This window comes from Emiliania huxleyi, assembly GCF_000372725.1.
Source record: "Emiliania huxleyi CCMP1516 unplaced genomic scaffold EMIHUscaffold_5, whole genome shotgun sequence".
Classification (NCBI taxonomy): Eukaryota; Haptophyta; order Isochrysidales; family Noelaerhabdaceae; genus Emiliania; species Emiliania huxleyi.
Genome location: NW_005198244.1, coordinates 163,343 through 182,537, shown reverse-complemented (window position 1 = coordinate 182,537; position 19,195 = coordinate 163,343). Strand labels below are relative to the sequence as shown.

General features: G+C 66.2%; 6 protein-coding genes across 6 annotated transcripts in view; 4 read left to right on the top strand and 2 right to left on the bottom strand.

The window, feature by feature from the left end:
- Positions 1-430: 430 nt before the first annotated feature.
- On the top strand, positions 431-2,551 carry EMIHUDRAFT_461492 (hypothetical protein; the record flags this gene model as incomplete). Its single annotated transcript, XM_005766889.1, has 1 exon — positions 431-2,551. The coding sequence occupies exon 1, from the start codon at positions 479-481 to the stop codon at positions 2,549-2,551; it is 2,073 nt and encodes a 690-aa protein (XP_005766946.1). The 5' UTR covers positions 431-478.
- Positions 2,552-2,644: 93 nt separating this feature from the next.
- Positions 2,645-3,235, bottom strand: EMIHUDRAFT_196892 (hypothetical protein; the record flags this gene model as incomplete). The annotated part of the gene is made up of 1 exon (XM_005766888.1): positions 2,645-3,235. One exon carries the CDS (start codon positions 3,233-3,235, stop codon positions 2,645-2,647), a length of 591 nt encoding a protein of 196 aa, XP_005766945.1.
- A 1,958-nt stretch (positions 3,236-5,193) lies between these two features.
- Positions 5,194-6,758, top strand: EMIHUDRAFT_432470 (hypothetical protein; the record flags this gene model as incomplete). Its single annotated transcript, XM_005766887.1, has 3 exons — positions 5,194-5,805; positions 5,976-6,063; positions 6,214-6,758. 3 exons carry the CDS (start codon positions 5,197-5,199, stop codon positions 6,441-6,443), a joined length of 927 nt encoding a protein of 308 aa, XP_005766944.1. The 3' UTR covers positions 6,444-6,758.
- A 1,188-nt stretch (positions 6,759-7,946) lies between these two features.
- On the bottom strand, positions 7,947-9,666 carry EMIHUDRAFT_196889 (hypothetical protein; the record flags this gene model as incomplete). The annotated part of the gene is made up of 2 exons (XM_005766886.1): positions 7,947-8,483; positions 8,656-9,666. 2 exons carry the CDS (start codon positions 9,664-9,666, stop codon positions 7,947-7,949), a joined length of 1,548 nt encoding a protein of 515 aa, XP_005766943.1.
- A 4,102-nt stretch (positions 9,667-13,768) lies between these two features.
- EMIHUDRAFT_196886 (hypothetical protein) lies at positions 13,769-15,049 on the top strand (the record flags this gene model as incomplete). Its single annotated transcript, XM_005766885.1, has 2 exons — positions 13,769-14,662; positions 14,750-15,049. The coding sequence occupies 2 exons, from the start codon at positions 13,769-13,771 to the stop codon at positions 15,047-15,049; spliced, it is 1,194 nt and encodes a 397-aa protein (XP_005766942.1).
- Positions 15,050-18,548: 3,499 nt separating this feature from the next.
- The window catches only part of EMIHUDRAFT_448101 (hypothetical protein), a 2,868-nt gene continuing 2,221 nt past the window's right edge, over positions 18,549-19,195 (top strand). Inside the window, exon 1 of the mRNA XM_005766884.1 lies at positions 18,549-18,843. Coding sequence (XP_005766941.1) covers positions 18,639-18,843 — 205 coding nt within the window. The 5' untranslated portion in view covers positions 18,549-18,638. The remainder of the gene's footprint in view (positions 18,844-19,195) is intronic.

The following is a 19,195-nucleotide window of genomic DNA, read 5'->3' as shown; positions in this document are numbered from 1 at the left end:
TCTTGTATGCAAACCACGGCTCATTCACAGGGGGAGCTCGGACGTTGGGCAGCGCATCGAGCTGCCGCGCCACGCTGGACGCGAGGAAGGTGCTCGAGCTGCGCTGCTCCGAAACCACCAGCACGAACTTCAGCATGTGAAACCGCGCCAGAGAGAGACCCGACCGCCGATCGGCTTCCGTGGGGGCCGATCCTGAGATGTTATTTTTTTCGGCTCGGGCGGCAGCGAGCGGCGGCGGCAGCGGTAGCGAGCGCCGGATCCCACCCCTCAGCCCTCTCCTTAAAATCCCTGTGTGGTGGCGGCGTGCCGTCCTCCCATCCCTCCCTGGACTTGTCTTTTTTTCTTTTATCCCATCCTTTTGTGGTGCTAGTTCGTGCCAGTCTGCTGTGAGAGCGGCTTGTCATCGTAGAATTCTTTTATCCCTCGACGCCGCCGCCGCCCGCCTCCTGCCGAGCAGACCCGAAGCTGCTCCAGCGCCATGCGTCCGTCCGACCTGAGAGAGTCGCAGCGTGTGATCTTCACCGGACTCGTTGCTCGCCCAGACCTCAACGGACTGGAGGGCATCGTGCTGTTCGCTGTCAAGGAGCGTCACGCGGTGCGTTGCACCACCACTGGCGAGGAGGTCAAGGTTCGGGCGAGCAACCTTCTGGCCGGTGTACAGCTGAACGAGCACCTTGGGCAGGATGGGCTCGAGTGCTGCCTCCGGTGTGTGCGGCCGTGCGACATGCTCGGCGCCCGGCTCGTTTGCGAGCAGTGGCGCTCGCTGCTGACGCAGACCTTCACGAACACCGAATGGCAAGCTGAGCATCTACCAGTGGCAGTGCTCTGCCGCGCCGCGTCGTGGGAGGCTACGCTGCTGCGCATCGAGCGCGTGCCGGAGGAGGCGGGCCTGAGCATGCACGACTTCACCAAATTGGGCAGCAAGACGCCCTACCTCCGTCTGCTCTGCTGCGAAGCCGATGATGAAGAGTTCGATTACTTCTTCGAGGGTGAGAACCGAGAGGACAAGATGCATCCGCTCTTTCTGGCGTTGGCACACGGCGCGCCCGACGACGTCGTGCGGGCCATCATCCAGCCGTGCCAGCCAAGCTTGTTCCAGGAAGGCACGGCGCTGGTGGATGCGGACGAGAACGCACCGCTCGCGTTTGCCGTCATCCACGGCCGCCCTCCCTCGACGCTCTCGCTGCTGCTAAGCTGCCAACCCACAGCCGTCGCGGCGACCGATCGGATGGGGTACGCGCCGCTGCACCACGCGGCGCTCGCGCGCGACCCCGACGCCATCCGCCTTCTGCTCGCCGCCTCTACCGCCGAGGCGCGCGAGGCCACCGAGGACGGCGCGCTCCCTTTGCATCTGCTCGCGCGCGGCCCGGCAGGCGAGAGCCAGCGCCTCACACCGCCAGTGGACGAGTCGCGCGCGTTAGCCGCGTGCGAGCTGCTCCTCGACGCGTACCCGGCGGCCCTCGACGAGGAGCGTGACATCTCGATCGGTGTCACTCGCGGCGAGCGTAAAATGGCGCCGCTCCATCTCGCCGCCAAGTTTGACGCGCCCACGCCGCTGCTGTTGCGGCTGCTCGAGGCGGCGCCGCACATGGCCGCTCGCAAGGACGGCGCCGGCCGCTTCCCCGCGCACTATCTAGCAGGGAGCTACGCAACGGACCACACCGCGCCCGCGCTCGCGGCTCTCCTCGAACATCACCCGCCAAATGAGGAGTGGCCGCTGAGGGACTTGCTGCGGCTGGGGGCGTGCGCGGAGATCTACACGTTGGCGCGGCTGCAGGCGCACCCGCAGGAAGCGAGTGAGCCCGACCCGCCGCCGACCAACACTCTGCCCAACCGGCCTTCGGGCCGCGCGTACCCTCTGCACTACGCGGCCAACCGCGCGGCGCCGGCGCGCGTCGTCGCGCGGCTGCTGGAGCTCTGCCCGCAGGCCGCGCGCGCCTTCGACTCGCACGGCAACTTCCCCATCCATTTGGCCGCGTGCGCCGCCGGCCAGCTCTCCCGCAGCGTGTGGGGCGCGATGGTGCGGCGGCGCCCGCCCGCGCAAAGCGTGCGTGACGCGGCTGCGGCGGGCTGCCGGCTGCTGCTGGAGGCGTGGCCGGAGAGCGGCGAAGCATGCGACCGCTTTGTGGGTGTGGGCGCGCCAAGGGACGAGCAGAACGATCGGCTGGGCCGCTGGCCGCTGCACTTGGCGCTGAACTGCCATGCGCCCGATTCGGTGCTGGACGTGCTGCGGACGCGCACGCCGTGCGACGCGTTTGGCAACCCGACGCGCCGCTGGCCGCGCCGCAAGGGCATGATGACCAAGGTGAACGCCGCCGACGTGCGCAAGCTGACGCGTGCGGGCCCGCTCTCGCTCCGCCTCCGCTACCTGTGTTCCGGCGCGCGCGGCGATCCGGAAGACCTCTGCCTGGGGGGCGACAAATTTGGCACGATCATTTATCCCTCGCGCGATGGCGGGGACGACGACCCCAGCCTGCACGAGACGATGAGCCTGGAGACGGTGGTCGAGAGGCGGGTGCGGCAGCAGTTGGCCGCCGCCTCGATCAGCTGACGATGCCCCCCCCCCCCCCCCCGTCTTCCTGACTCTTTATGTGTAGTGAGGCATGTGATGACATGCATGTGTCGCTGTGGCGTGGTTGCGTTACTACTCCAGCTTGAGCTTTTTTTTAGAGGCCGCGGCGACCGGCTCGGGCGACGCCTCCTCTCGGCAGTAGCGCGGCGGCGCAAGCCAGCTCGCGTTCGGCACCGCGAGGCCGGGCGCCCAGAAGACCGAGTCGAATCGCGCGCGCATGGTGTGAAAGTACCACGAGACGGGCTCGCAGGTGGTGGCGTCGGCGTAGTAGTCGATGAAGTCCGCCTTCGTGTAGGCGAGGCAGTCGCGCCCGTTGACGCGCTTCCGGCCGAGGAAGGTCGCGTTCGAGAGCCACGTCGGCCGGAGCACTCCCACGGGCATCGCGATTTCTTTGCACTGTCCGGTGCTCGGAGTGAAGTAGTAGGAGAGGCGCGAGTCGAGCTCGAGGTCCCAGACCACGTCAGACGCGTTGGCGTCGGGCGTGATCTGGATGAGGTTGGCGCCGCGGTCGGCGTCGTAAAATGTGACCGTCGTCGCCAGGCTCACGGACGCGGAGGCGTCGGGCACGCGCCGCTGTACGAGCGTGAAGCGGCGCGGCCAGACGGGCGGTGCGTCCGGTCCGCAGGCAGCGGCGAGGAGCAGCGCGGCGTGGACGCTGAGCATTTGTGTGTTCGGCAGCGCGCTGCTTGACACCCAGTGATATTCGCGTTTTCTTTTTTTTTTTTTGAGAGCGCCTTCGTTGTTAATAGTACAAACCCAATGGTCCTCTGCGAGCGGTCCTTCGTTGCAGACGCACACACGCACACGCCGCGCCGCACCGCGCGCCCGCCCACCGCCCCGCCCAGGCGGGAAAGAGGTGGGGAGATGGGACAGCGAAGGAGGAGTACGAGCACGTATGGGAGGGTTCAGTAATGCGCCACGCTGCCCGGCGTTTCTCACTTTCCGGGACAGCCCCGCCCTTGTGAGGCAGGAAAGTGACGGCTACCCCGTACGCGCCTGCTGCTCTACTCGTCGCCGACCGCCCATTCCCCCCTCCTCGTTCCCCCCTCGAATGCTCCGGACCCCGACAAGCCGCCCGACGTTGGGCCTCTGCCCCGCACGCCCCCGCCCCTCGCTCACACCCCGGCCCGACACGCACTCTGCCCCGCACGCCCCCGCCCCTTCTGCCCCTCGCCCACACCCCGGCCCGACACGCACATACAAGACAAACCCGGCGTCCTGCTCTCAAAAGAAAAAGAAAAAAGGGAATGAGGAGACCAGCGGGGGAGACTCCCCGCCTATGCAAGCCCCAGAGAGGGGCCGCCATCGCCGAAGCTGTGCCAAAGCATAACTCCAAAACCCGCAGCGGCCCAGGGGGCCTTGGGGGCAGCCTGCCGGACCGCCGCTGCACGGGGCTAGGCACCAGAAGACGAGTGGAATTGATGGATTGGGCTGGTGTCCGTGCCTCCCCTCTATACGTCAGAGTGGGACCTACGCCGCGCCGGGCAAGGGGCGCGCCCGGTCCTCGACGGAGCCGCGCGCCCCAAACGACCCAGGCGGTGAGTAGTCGTCCTCGAACCTTCGACTTGTAGTCGCCCGTGGTTAGCGCCCCTCCTCCCTCGCCCGTCCCTACTCGTACTGCTCTCGGGGCGCCCGCGGCATCTCGCCGCCCATCTTTGGCCACGCGTTGTAGTCGAAGATGGCGGCGTTGCGCCTCGCGACGATGGCCGAGTGCACTTGCAGGATGGCACAGCTCGCTCGCTTTGAAGACGAGGGCGTCGCCCGGCCCGAGCACGATCGGTTCTTGCCGCGATACGACGTGTAGCCGCCGCTGGCCGAGGGGCACGTTTTCTTTTCTATTCCCATCGGAAATTTCCCTTCCGAAAAGAAAACGTCTGCCCGCCTTGATGTTCTCCTCCCCCTCCTCCCCCCCCGGGGGCCCCCAAGCGTGCACGTGTGTTTCAACATGCGCCCACAGATAGAGACCAGGTTAGGCTAGGTTAGGTAGGAAGGTGAAGAGCCAGGCTCGTACTGGACCAGCGCGGTGTATGGGTTGATTGTTTGTTGGTGGACAATTCAGTACCGCACACCCTTGCGAGGTTGAGCAAAATTTCGGCGAGGAAGCGGCACCGACCGGCGGCACGCCGCTCGCCGGGACGAACCCGGACCGATCCCATTGTTCTGATCCAACAACAAAAACTGTTAGACTTGTTTGGTATTGCTAAAAATCTCTCTCAAAAAATAAATCTCTCTCCTGATCCACGGCGGCGAGCCGCCGCGAGCCCACCGGAGAGCTGGGAGCCGCGGCACTAGACCGCGCCGCCAGCGAGGCGAGAGCAGCAGCCGACGACCGGCCGACATGGCAGTTGAGATAGGTAAAATCCCGCCGGTGCAACTGCCATATGTCTCAGGAAGGACTGTGGTTGCAGGAGAGTACCACCAAACCATCACTTTAGTGGTATAGTACCCCACCTTCACCCGTCGCATGATTTCTGTTTTAGTTTCCCATAAGTGGGTAGGTAGGTAGGGAGGGAGGGAGGGAGGGAGGGAGGGAGGGGCACCGCAGGGACCGGTCAGGTTTGAATTTCAGGATGACGGCTGGGGCAAAAATAAACGCCCGCCCTGTTGTTCTGATTGACGATTCAATGGCGAGCCTCTCCATCGCGCCGCTCAAGCCTCCGCCCGAGGGCGAGCCGCTCGGCTGCTCTCCGAGCTCGACCATGGATACGCTCCGGCCACCCAAGCCTGCGGGCGCAACTGCGTGCGCCGCCTCAGCCCACCACGCAATTCGCATCGCCCCCGATGGCGTCCTTGTCTCGGGGAGCAGCGCGTTGCACGAGGAGGGCGAGGTCTTTGTGGCGCACCTCGGGCTTGGTGAGGTGTGGGGCGCACCCGTGGCGTCGCCCACTCCGCTCAACGTGCCCGGCCTCCGCGCCACCGCCGCCGCCGCCGGCTCGCTCCACTCGCTGCTCCTCGACCGAGACGGCGCGGTCTGGTCGTGCGGTGCGGGCTGGGAGGGGCCGCTAGGACACGGCGACGAGGCGACGGTGCCCGTCCCGCGCCGGATCAGCTCGCTCGCAGTTGCAGTGCAGAGCATCGCTGCGGGAGCGGCGCACTCGCTCGCGGTCTGCTCTGGCGGACAGGTGCACGCGTGGGGCTGGGGCCGGCACGGCCAGCTCGGACACGGAGGCCGCTCCTCGGTTCTTTCGCCGCGGCGCGTCGAAGCAGTCTCGCCCCCGACCCGCGCCATCCAGGCAGCCGCCCCTCCACCGCTCGCCGCTCACACACGCGCGCTTGGATGCTTGCACTGCCGCTGCCGGCGGGGCCGGGAGGGAAGACGGGGGGGGGGGGGGCGAGGGGCAGCCTGGCCCTTCCACACACCCCGACACACTGGCGCGTCTGAAGTGTTTGCCCCTCCCCTCAGGCCGCCGCGGGCTGCGCCCACTCTCTGCTCCTCTGCTCGGACGGGAGCGTGCTGCAGTGCGGTCGAGCTGCTGCGTGTGCGGCGGCAGGCGCACCGCCACCTCTTGCTGCCCCTCCCCCGCCCTCCCCCTCCCCCGCCCCCCCCCTCCCTCCCTCTCCTCCCCTCCCTCTCCTCCTCCCCGCCTCGCCCCCCGTCGCTCTCCCCTCCCCCAACCGCGTCGCCTTCTCTGCCCCTCAAGGCGCCAAGCAGGACGACGACGACGACGAGGAGGACGAGGGTGAGGACGAGGGTGAGGACGAGCGGCTCGCGCGAGACGTGCTCACGCCTCGCCGCGTCGAGGTCGCTCCTCTGCGCGTGGTGCGCCTCTCCGCCTCTGGCGACGGCTCCAGCGCAGAGGGGGAGGGCGGGCGCTGCTTCCGGTGGGGCGTCTGGCGGGAGGGCGAGGCTGGGGCGCGAGGGGGGCGCTGAGCCTGCAGGGATGGATGTTCGTGGACAAGGGGGGGTAGCGGGAGGGAGGGCGTGGCTAGGAGCGGATCCGCTTTCGTGCATGTCGCGGCGGCCGGGGCGTTGCGCGCGTTTCCCCGCCGCCGCGTGTGTGGCGCGGAGACTGTGCCCTCTCTCTAGATACGAGCGATCGGCGCGTGGAGCGTTCGTAGATCACATCGCGGCTATAGCACATCGCGCGCGGCGGTCGCGTTTTGTGGGAGTGGCAGCGTACATCACTGAGAGAAGTGAGAACCCCTCTCCCCATTTCTCTCGTACGTACAATCTGACAACTTTTTGACAAACGCTTACGTGGCTGGGTTCACAGCGATTGAGGAAAATGACGAAAACACTTGACGGTCGCGGCCTTCCGACTCGCGCCTCCGCCTCACTGGCACTATTGTAGCCCTGGCCGGTGCGCGTGCTCAGTTGAAGTTCCGGAGTGAAAATTCGAACGCGTTCTCTCACGGTGACCAAAAGATGTCCACCTCAGAGGCACCTCCGGAGGCAGGCCGCCGCACGCCGGCGACACAGCTCCAGCTGTCACTGACCCGCAGCTCCTCTCAGAGCGGGAACTGTGACAAAAGTCGACTGAGGCGGTTGTCAGGAATCATCATACGGATCACATGGTGGCTCTTTCATGACGGGAGACCGCCCGACCACTCCTGGGTGGCACTGCCACCGGTGTCGCTCGACGTCCTGTCGACAGCGTGCCGACAGCGACACAGACCATGTGGGACGCGTCGAGTATCGACCTCTACTGCTTACCCAGTCTTCGAGTGTATCCTTGCTGTGGTCCCACACCCACTGGTGTCCATCTCAGAGACCGCAGGAGGTCATGAGGGTCGATGGGAGTGCCAACCCCACAATGCCTAAAAACCCAGCCCAGTATGCTTTGAGCCTCTCGCACTCGCTCGCTCGCAAGAGGCGGAGCAGACGCGCAGGGCGAGACGAGGGAGGGAGCAGGACTTTGCGGAGATCAGCAGGAGGATGTACGAAGAGATTAGGAGCAGCAGGGACCCGAGGGACCATGTGGAAGACGGCTAGTGCTAGTCCCCCACCGGGGAGGACGACCCCGGCTAGTCGCCGACCACACCCACAAAGAACCCTGCACAAAGATCGCAAGGGCGGGGGCCTGTTCCTTTTTACCCATCTCACAGTCGAGAGGTTCCGTTTTTATTTATTTATTCGCTCGCAAGACGCCAACCCGCAAAACCGACAAACAAGCGACATACCGACTCTGTCGCAACACGCCACACGCCACGCAGCCCACACCCACATTGCACACCGCACTGCGCACTCCCACCGCAGACACACAGCGAGAGAGACCCTGCCCCAGTGACCCTGCCACTTCCGCGCCACCCACGTATAGTACGTACGAGCGGTTTCGAACCAACCCCGAAATGCCGGATACGTACCGTTCGTCTAACCGGACTTGTCCTGAGCGAACGCCGCCGTTAGCGCGGCTGAGTCCAACCCAGCCGCGGCTCAGGAGATGCGAACCCCCTGCTGCACCAGCTCGCGCTGCACCGCATCCACAGGCACGTGGTGCGTGCTCGTGCCCTCGCGGATGCTGACCGCGGCGGCCGTGCCGGCCGCCTGACCCGTGACGGTGCACGCCATCATGTTGCGCATCGCCGCGTGGCTCACCTTGTCGCCCGCGACGCAGCGGCCCGCGACGAGGAGGTTGTCGACGTCGGGCGACTGCATGCAGCGCAGCGGCACCTGGAAGTAGCGGCCCGTCGTCGGCAGGATGAGGATATTGTAGCCGTCGACAAACTCCGGAAAGATGCCGACCGAGTCGTCGAAGCGCGCCTCGCCGCGCACGTCCTCCCCGACCAGATCGTACCGGCCGACGATCTTGCGCGTGTCCCGCACGCCCACCTGCATCCCGAAGTTGCGCAGCTTGCTCTTCTCGAAGCCCGGCACCGCGTGCTTGAGCGCCGCGATCGCATGGAGCGTCTGCGCGCGCCCCTCCATCTCGGCGCGGGTAAGCTCCGCCGCGTCGGTGCCGTCCACCCCCGGCTGATGGACCAGGTTCAGGTTGGTCGCCTGGAGGGTTGGGGGCGGCGTCGGGGGTTACGATGGGCTGCGAGGGCGGTGACGAGGGTGGCGGCGGCGAGGGCGCCTCCCCCGCATCGGAGAGCGCCGACCAGGAGCCGCCCAGGTCCATGTTGCTCGGCGTCGCCGGGATCACTCCGGCGGCGATCGCCTTTTCGAACTCCTCCTGCAGGAAGGGCGAGCGAAGGTGCTCCTCCTTGTCGGCCGTCTGCTGGCACCACTCCCCGCCGCGACGCGACCACGTCTTGTACGTGGCGGGGTTTGTCTCGGTGTAGTCGATGAAGGCCTGCTTGTCGACGCCGCTGCACGAGAAGACGGTGCTCACGCCCATCCGCTCGCGCCGGTCGCGCTTGGTGCAGCGCGCACCGGCGAGATAGGCAACGTCGGCGTCGCCCGTGCAGTCGATGACGCGCTTCGCCCGCACAGCCGACCGGCCGGACTTGTTTTCGACGATGACGCCCGCGAGCGCGCCGCCCTCGTGGATCGCCTCGACCACGATGGTGTGGAGGAGAGGCTTCACGCCCGCGTCGGAGACGAGGTGGTCGGCGACAATCTTGAAGTAGTCCGCGTCGAGGCACTCGGACGAGTTGAATGGCCACTTGACTGTCCCGCCCATCCGGGCGGCCATCCGTTCCATCTCCATGCCTATGCCCGTCTCGCACTCCACCACTCCCTCGTAGCGGTACCAGCCGAGCGTCTCCATGCCGACCGTTGTGATGCAGCCGCCAAAGCAGCCGTGCCGCTCGATCAGCATCGTGCTCGCACCCGCGCGGGCAGCCGCGACCGCCGCAGACAGGCCGGCAGGCCCGCCACCGACAACGAGCACGTCGCACGTGTCTGAGACTGGAATGGAGCGGGCCGGCTCCACGTACTCGTCCTGGAAAGGAGCGGGCTGGCTCGACTCGTCCTCGGCGGCAGGCGCGCAAAGGAGCTTCGCGACTGGAGCCAGCGAGACGATTCGCCGCCACAGCGATGCCAGCCGCAGAGCTACTCTGTAGAGGGCCGGCAGCCACAGCGAGGGCGGCCGTCGGGCAACGCAAACGCGAGGCAGCTCCTGCTGCTGGGAGGGCTTGCGCGGCGGGTCGCGCACGCCAGACCAGCGGCGGATCATCCGAGAGGCGCGCTCGCTGTAGTCGGTGAAGGCCATTGGATGGCCGTCCGCACGTCCAACAAAATGCGCTTCGACGAATCCCGCCTCACGAATCACGAAGAACCTCGCTGTGGTGATTAATGCAGTGCCGCCAAACGAGGCGCGTGAACAGGCCACCCTCGCTTGAAGCCTCTCCAGCCCTCGCTTTCGCTCTCGTGCGCGACGCTCGCTGGCCAGGCCATATGTATGTAGGTAAAAATCCTTTGGGCTGCAATACTCTCCAACCGCGCAGTGATTCGAGGGAAGCCATTGTTTGTAACGTCCTTTGTTTGGGTGTTGAAGCCGACGTACCGCTCCACCAAGCTCAGCCATCGTGAGATGGGAGGACGGCACGCCGCCACCACACCGACAGGGATTTTAAGTGCGTGTACCGCTCGGAATAGCCATAAATTATTTTTTGTGCCGGCTAAATTCTTTTTTGAACGCTGTTCCCCCGGCGGCCTGCCGCCGCTCTCTGCCCTCTCGGCGGCCGCCACAGCGAGCACCCACCCGCAGCCCGGGGGCCACGCGGCCGGGCACCAGGCCTTCGATGGCGGCCTCGCCCGCCATCGACCTGGGAGAGCCGCTCGCGGCTCTGTTCAAGCGCGCGCGCGTCGCCGACAGCCTCTACCGCAGGTATGAGGGGCGGCTCGCGGAGCTGGGCGTTGGCGATGCTGGCGACCTCCTCGAGGAGGTCGCTGAGAAGGGCATCGGCTCGCTCAACATCCACGACCGCCAGGCGGAGAAGCTCCGTCAAGCTCTTCTCGGCCGGCGGGGCTGGGGGGACGCAGCTGCTGTCCTTGCGGCATCCCTTGGCAGTTTGTTGCTGGACGACACCCCAGCTGGGGTGGCGGCTGGCGATCAGGCGGCTGCTGGCGAGGAGCGCGGCGGCGGGGCGGCGGCTGGCGGCGTGGGCCGCGGCGGCGCGCGCCCCCAAGAGGCGGACGGCGGTGCCTGCGACGCGCAGGCCGCAGAAGGTGGAACCGGGGGTGGGACCGAGGGATCCAGTTTGGACCCCTTGGAGCCCGCGCTGCCGGAGAGCGGCGATGGTACGATCGCCGCCGTGGGGTGCGGCGCGACCCTCGTCAATTGTGCGCCGCCGTGCGCGCCGCCGCGTCGCCGCCGAAGAGACCGAGAAGCGCCTCAAAGGCGTCCCTGGCCGCTCGAAGCTCTGTGGATGAGGCGGCTCTTGTGGCGCCGTTCAGAGCTCGAAGCTCTGTGGATGAGGCGGCTCTTGTGGCGCCGTTCAGAGCGGAGAACAGCACCAGGGACACAACGTCGAGGCGTTGAACAAGTACCGCAAGGATGTCAGGAGGTAGGTCGTCGAAAGACAGACTAGGAAGTCCATGTCGGCGAGAACGGTTGCGGGGGATAAAAAAGAAAGGCCGCGAAAAAAAATTGGGTGAGAACGGCGTTCTCTGGGTAAGCTCAGCTGTGAACTTCCCAGTTGTTTGCTCTTGCTTGCGCGTGACCCCTTGCGTGCACGCCCAAGCTCGAGCGGCATCACGCAGAGCGAGCTCTGCGCAGGTCCCGCGAACCTTCTCGGGCAGGAGCCCACCTCTCCTTCCCTCCGTGCGCCCAACGATATGGGCAAATCCGCGCCAAAGCGCGCTTCCGACGCTGACCAAGGCGCACGGCCCGCAGAGGCAAAGGATGGCTCTGGGCCGGAGCCCCCTCCCTCGGGGGCTGGCGGGGGCACCGACGGGGCCCCAGCCGCGCCTCCCGCTCCTGTGGACTCGGCCGAGGAGCTACGAGTGCTTCGCAAGCGGCTCGAGTGGCTCGAGGCTCAAGCCGCCCAGCCCGACGCCCGACGGGGAGGACCCCCCACCGGGAGGCGGCGGTGGCGGCGGCGACGGCGGCGGAGCGGGCGGCAAGGCGACCAAGGACCGCGAGCGGGTGCGCCCCGACCCTCCCACCCCCCCAGACTCCGACGCCGACTCGTATCGGTTCCCTGGGCGTTCACTAGCGCTCGCTTGTACGACTAAAATGCCTCGCACGACACTGTGGGCACGCAGAAAAGAAGTTTAGAAGGAAACTCCCTCGCACGACACTGGGCACGGGACTGGCGCGCACTGGCACAAACACAGGTACACCAAGAAAAGAATTTTGCGGTTGCAAGCCCTGCGGAATCGACCCCATCCAAGTGTTCGAAGGGGACGAAACGGTAGGAACCTTCCACTCTCCGGGCCCCATCAAATATCGCCCCAAGTGACGCAGAGACAGCGCCAGTGAGCGCGAGTGTTGGCTGCCAGCGGTGGTGACCGTCTCGAAGCTCGACTCGTCGGGTCCCTGCCTGTGAGCCTTGCATTGCTCGTCCTTTCTACGGCAGCCGCAGTGCCATCAGGGCATGTCAGGAGACCAGCCATGCATGGCCAGACAAGTAGCGGACGGAGGCTGCCCTGCCATGCGCATCCATCACTGGCACCTGCGCAAGTGTGCCGGCACCGAGATCCGAAACATGTTCAAGCTGCACTCCCGTACGACAGAGCGCCTTCACTCTTACGCGGAGTTGCACTATTCCTGGCAAGGTGCGGTGCGCCACGTGCGAGGCGCGGAAGTCACCACAGCGGCTCTGACACACAAACATGACCAGCCTCCGCCCTCCGGCAGGGTTCTTGCACAGGGACACCAACGTACTTCTGCGCCACTGCCCTGCGACGTGCGGCCTTCGACGCTTCGTCGTGCTGCGCGAGCCGTGGAGCCAGTGGCTGAGCGACGTGGCTCACTTCACTCCCAGCCCACGTGCTCTCAATGACTCCACTCTTCTGGATATATATCCTCAAGATTACTTGGTCTGCTCTACAAACTCGATGATGGGTGTCTGCTCTAACGGCTGCGATGTGAACGCCACGCTGCAGCTCCTACGCAATTTTGACTTCGTGGGGTTTACCGAACAGATGGGCGACGTCTGGAGGGTACTGAGTGATTGGGTGAGGTGCGATGCGCAAAGCGCTCCCGCACAAGGCTTGGCTCGCAAGTTGGCGTCGTCTGCGGCGTGGGAGAGGAATCGCAACGTCACGTCCAGCGCCAAATCCCCCTCTGAGTACATTCGCTCCACTGAAGTGACTTTGGAGCTTCAACAGGCCAGAGTGGCGAAGCTGTGCGCCAATGCGACGTCGGACTGGAGGTCGACCACATGTGAGGAAGGCACGGACGCGCGCACCTGCACCGATTGCTGGAACGCCCGTAAGATCATCACCGACCTGCGCCACAAGTTGGACGTGTTCGCGCAACTTCCAAGCAGAGCTGAATTTGAGCAGCGCAACCGCTGCGCCACTCAATTGTACTGGGCCGCACGGCAGGAGTTCGAAGGGGTGGCCGAGCGCTCCTGCAGTCCAACAGTGCGAAAGCTTGAGCGGTCTCTGGTCCCCAAAGGTTGGGACTAACACAGGTTACAGGTTACAGGAGTGATTACAGCCAACGAACGAGGCTACCAATAGCAGTTGCCAGGCCCGAAACTTTCCTGTGTTTTTTAATGTCTATCGTGCCGTCGACGGCAGTCAGACAGTGCCGCACGCTGCAACCTGTAGCCGTCAAACATCAGCCACAATTCAGCGAACGCGAAAGGCAAATGCCAATGGCCAATGCAATTTGACCCTTCCGCGTCGAAAAAATAGATTTCGTTGACGGAAGAGTACCGTCTACCGAGCTCGACTACTAAGTACCACGTACGCTGTACTCGAGTAGCCGTTGGTTACGCAGCACAGCCGCAGAGTGCAGCAGTCGCTGGCTGTACGCAAAATCGTATCGACACCTACCGGAGCTGCTGTAGGCCCCAGATTCTAACCACTGGCACTGCCGCGTGTCACGGGCGCGGGCTCGCTCGAGCTTCTTTAGATCTTTACTCACGGACATTCGAGAACCTCGAGCGATAAGAAGAAATTGCGAACGGCCTCGGGGAAGTGGTAGAGAAGACCGAACAAATTGTTCGCGACCCACAAGGAAGATTCCTAGCAATCTCCTGCACACTCCACGGCCGACCACATTAAGGGGCGGTACTGCCATTCGGTTCCACACCCTGACGCCCGACGGTTTTTCGCCGGTCGGACGCGTTTCGAGAACCGGGCGTTCTGGTTTGTGCGCGAAAGAAGAAAGCAGGTTGGTCCCCGCCTAGCCCATCATGGCTGCTACCGTCGGCCCACGTCCCAACCCCACCTCCTCGTGGTGGCTAGCCAATGCGCCGTCCGTCGCGAGCGCTGCCGTGCCACCAGCATCGTGCGACTTGGCGATCATCGGTGCCGGCATGACTGGTTGCGCAGTGGCGCACTGGACACGCGTGCTCGACGCGGCGGGCGGCGGAAGCGTCGTGCTGCTTGACGCTCGCGGCGTCGCGGGTGGCGCCACGGGCCGCAACGGCGGCCATCTCTGGCTGAACCCAAACTCCGCATTCGAGGTGGACACAACGGCCGAGCTGCTGCAATTTATCGAGGATCAGCGCGTGGAGTGCGATCTCCAAAAGGGCGGCGCGGCCGCGCTGACACGGCGCGAGGCGGAGACGGGCGTCACGTACCACGACGCGGCGGGCGACCCGGAGGACGCCGCCGCCGAAAGGTGGGGCGAGACGGCGGCGTGGGACGAATCCGCGTGCCGCACGCGGCTGCAGACGGACGCCTTCATTGCGGCGGAGGTCTACTCGGATGCCGCGCAGTTCTACCCGGCAAAGGTGGCCCAGGCACTGCTGCAGTCGTCGGGTGCGACGCTGGTCGCGCCGGTCTGCGTCGTGAGCCTCGAGGACGAGCCGGGCGGCGCTGGCTGCCTGCTGTCGTGGCGGAGCGCCGACGGCGCGGACACGCCGGCGGAGGGCGTGCTGCACGCGCGGCGTGTGGTCGTCGCGACCAACGGCTGGACGGGCGAGCTGCTGCCGGAGCTCCAGTCGCATCTCTATCCGGCGCGCAACCAGGTGCTCCTCACCGCACCGCTGCCCGCGGCACAGGACTGGCAAGTCGGCGCCTTTGCTGTGGACGGCGACGCGGGCGCGCGCGAGCTCTACTGCATCCGCCGATCCGATGGCCGCGTCTGCCTCGGCGGCGCGCGCGCCCTCGAGCCGGCCGCCGCGGTGGGCAGCACCGACGACGCTTCGCTCTCCGACACAGTCGGCGAGTACCTTCGACGCTTTCTGGCGGAGCGGCTGCCCGCGCTCGCGGCCGACGGCGCCGTGCGAGTCGAGGCGGAGTGGACTGGCGTGCTCGGCTTCACCCACGACGGCAAGCCGCTCATCGGGCCGCTGCCGGAGCGGCCGCACGTGCTCGTCGCCGCCGGCTTCTGCGGCCATGGCATGCCGCAGTGCTTCGGCGCGGGCAAGGCCATTGCGCAGATTCTCGCCGGCCAGCCGCCGGAGGCGCTCCATCCGCACGTGCGCGGCGCGGCGCGCGTCGGCCGCGTGTTCGACGGGGCGGAGTGAATGGCGTCGTAGCGGACGTGTCGAGTAGCACGTGGAAAAATTCGATCTTCACGGGCCACAGGGCCCCCCCATCTGTGCCGATTGCCTTGCATTCTCGCGCACATCGATTTTTTAGGATTTTTGATCGGAAAAGAAAATAATTCATTCCCCCGAACGAGCAACGCCTCTCCTCCGCCTCCGACGCGAGGAGCGCCGCGCGAGGAGGGAGGCTGTTGGAGGAGGCGTGCCGCGGCTTGCAGGGGAGGATCCCCCGACGGGAGTGGAGGCGGGACGGCCGAGGCTCGTACTTTTTCAGTGTACGTACCTCTATTCACGGGCGGGAGGGAGGGAGTTCCTCGTGAGGCCCCACGGCCTGCCACGCGTGCAACTGTGCATTCCAGTTTGCCGCCCGGACGGGCCGCCCTCCAGGCAAGGCGGGCGGGCGGTACTCGCTGCTCCCCGAGTGGCCCGAGGGCGCGCACGAGGCCTCGAAGGGCTGACGGCTCGAGGGGAGGAATGTGGACTGGAAGGGAGAGAAGGTGGACTGGCGCTGGATCACGTGCCCGTCGTTGGCATCGAGGCGGGCCAAGTCTATCTGGTCGCCTCGCTCGTTGTGGACATCGACGTGCGCGTCTCCATGTATCATGTGTCCCAGGTTCATCACGCGGTCGAGTCGAGAGAGGGTGGCGGCGATGGCGACGAAGCACCCCACAAACACCGCCGTCGCGACCAGCGCCCATATCGTCTCCATCTTGAGCCAAGCGATGGAGATGGCGGCAGCGACGACGGCGACCATCGTCAGCGCCGAAAGGCGGAAGAGTGGCCTGTGCTGCTTCAGCATCACCGCGACCGCACGGTCGAGAGAGCCCGAGCCGGAGCCTGTGGGGAGAGAAGGCGGCAACCTCACAATCCCGCGAACCTCGATGGACGGCGCGAGCCCAGGCGGCGGCGCCGAGCAGCGCGAGCTGGTGGCCGTTGACCACCGTGAAGGAGGCCACGGCGACAACTGAGGCACGGTTGCGGAGCCGGTGAGGCTGCTTGTGCGAAGGCTGCTGCAGTGCCTCTGGCAGTATAATCTAGGACCACCGTAGAGCGCGAGCGCGAGCGCGAGCGTGGCGGAGAGGTAGAAGGCGGGTTTGACCAGACCCACGCGCTAGTTCGACAGCTGCAGCTGATGCTACCCGGCATCCGCATCTGGCTTGACGTGGTCAATTTAGACGACATCGGCAAGCTGGAGGAGGCGATGGCCAATGCAGCGGTGATGCTCATCTTTCTCTCCTCGGGCTACTTTGCGAGTCACAACTGCCGGCGCGAGGTCTACGCGGCCCTCACCAACAACAAACCCATCGAGGCGATGATTGAGGCGGACAAGGATAAAGGAGGCGAGCTTGGTATGTTCTCTGAGACGGTCCCACGCTTCCGCCGCCCCGATTTTGGTGACTGCCGCCGAGTAGGTGCTACGGTCGAGGAGATGCAGGCTGAGGCCCGTCGCTGCTTCGCACCGCAAGTACCCGGCATCCCTAGCGCGGAGGATGTGGTCGCCAGAGTCTTTTCGCGAGATCCGGTGCCCTGGCTGCGGCTGCACGACTACCAGGCCCGAATGCCGCCATCCTCCTCCCCACGCCGCTGGCTGTGAGAGACTGCTATGTCGTCCTATAGGTTGTGTCGCTAAAGGAGATCGCCTTGCGGGTGCTGCGACAGCTGCCCTACTACGTCTCGAACCCCAGCGACCTAGATCGCGGCCTCACACTGCCCGGCGAGCTCTCTTTGTTCCGCTTTCCTCCGCCCTGCATTACGATCTTGATTTGTGACGCGAACGTGGGGGCGCGGGCGGTGGCGGACGAGGTCCGGGCCACCGCGGCACGGACGAGCAGCCACAGCACAGTCAGGGTCGAGGAGGCGGGAGCTGTCCTCGCGGCAGGCGCCACCCAACCTCCCGGCGCCGTGGGGCTCCTCATCTACCTAAACGAGAGGGCCTTCACCGACGCTGGGGGCGTGGTGGCAGCCACGGTGCAGCGGGCGATGGACGCTAGGGTGCCGATCGCGCTGGTGCACGAGCAGGACGAGGAGAGGGGCGCCTGCGTCTTTGCGTGCTATTTTGACCTTGCGCCGGACGTGCTGCAGCAGTCGCCATACAAGCTGTTTGATCTGGTGGCGGTGCCTCTCTATCCCGGCGCCGACCACCGCAAGATCAGGTCCACAACAAGCATCTCTCTTCACCTCCAGCCTCTGCTTAACCCTCACCTGACGTCGCCCCTGCCACCCCCCGCCCGTAGCCTGCGCCACGTTATGCGCGACCTTGGGGCGGAGCCAGTGGACAAGGCTCACCTCATTAAGCGCCTGACGCGAGCGAGCACCTCCTTGGGCAGCTCCTCCGGCGGTGGCTCCGTATTGTCCCTGGGCGAGTGGTTGAGGAAGGCAAGGGGACGGCTGGCGCTCTGGTGGGGCGAGGGGCGAGGGGTCTAGAAAAGATTTCTTAATGATACACGAGGTGAGGACAGCGCGCAGACCTCCCTCGGGACAGACACAGCGCGCGCCCCGCTGAGCGGGTGTGTAGTCTCTTCCGGTCCAAACAGCGCGCTCACGCGTCTCGACTCGGCCTCCGCACTGCGGCCGCGAGCCAGAGCAGCTGGCTCTTCCTCGCCTCCAGCGACGCAGCAGACACCGTCCTTCTCCGGCCCGGCCTCCCGACAGCGGTGGCGGCGGCGGCAGCAGCGCCGATCCCCTTGGGCGAGCCGCAGAGGCCAGCATCGCCCCTCCTTCGCCGCCTCGCGGCGAAATCACGCACGCAGCCGAGGGGCGACGCTGGCCGCGCCAACCAGCAGCGCTCCTGCGAGAAGGAGGACGCACGGCGCCGCCGCGGCACCTCACGTCTCGCCCTCCAGCACCTCTGCAGCCGCACGGCGGCGGCGGCGTCTGCGGCGGTTGTCGTCGTCGTCGATTTCTTTGGCAGCGTTGGCAGCGTTGGCGGCGGGGGCGTTGGCGGCGGCGTTGGCGTTGGCGGCGGCGTTGGCGTTGGCGTTGGCGGCGGCGGCCTTTCGGGGAGGCAGCGCGCGAGACTGGCGCAGAGGGCCGGAGCGGGGGCCGGTGACGGCTGCGGCGCCGGCTTCGCGCGGTCTTCGCGAAGCTCCCAAAAGGGTCGCGACTTGCCACCGGCGGCTAGTTTGCGGCTGCGAGGGACGGACATCGCAAGTGGTGCGGGCAAGTCGGCCAGGGAGTCGGTGTCCTCGTCGTGCAAGGAGGGATGCAGAAGAAAAACATACACACACAATCAAGGTCGAATCCCAGTTTCCGCAAAATAAAATAACCCGGGGCCAGAATCCTAGGTCCATTTCCAGGTGCTGCCGCGGCCCGCTTTCCGCCACCCCGCCCTCCCACCCCTATCTGCCTGGCTGCGGCTGCTGGCGGCGGGCTCGGCTGCCCCTCCCACCCTCGCCTCCTCGCCCACCCCGCTCCGCGTCTCTGCTCCGCGCCGCGCCGGCCTGACCTCTCCGCCGCCCTGCTGCGCCCGCAGGGCGCTTCCATGTGGGGATGATTGGCGAGCTGAGCAACAAGCGTTCCAAATCCTTCAACCACCGGCACCTCAATTGCTTCACCTTCGTGCTGCAATATGTTGCCAAGCTGGACAACAGACCCCGAGACGCCGCTGCCTGAGGCGGCGGCGGCGACGCCCGAGGCGTTGCGCGGGTGGCGGCTGCGCGCGCCGCAGGAGAATGACGCGGCGCTGCGCGCTTCCTTCAGCACCGTCCTCCGCGCCTCCGCCGCCCTCCCCCCCGACCGGCGCCTCGTCATGTACGACGCCGACGACGGAGGCGACGCTTCCGAGACACTTCCTGCGAGACACGCCCTCTTCCCTCCTGAACTGACCTGTGAGACACCCCCCGAGGCACGGGCGAGCCTCACATCCCCCGCCCCCCCCTTCCCCATCCCTTCCCCATCCCTCCCCCATCCCTCCCCCATCCCTCCCCTCCCTCACCGCCACCACCCATTGCCCTCCCGTCCTCCACCGCCACCTCCCTCACCGCCACCTCCCTCACCGCCCCCTCCCTCACCGCCCCCTCCCTCACCGCCCCCTCCCTCACCGCCACCTCCCTCACCGCCCCCTCCCTCACCGCCCCCTCCCTCACCGCCCCCTCCCTCACCGCCACCTCGCTCACCGCCCCCTCC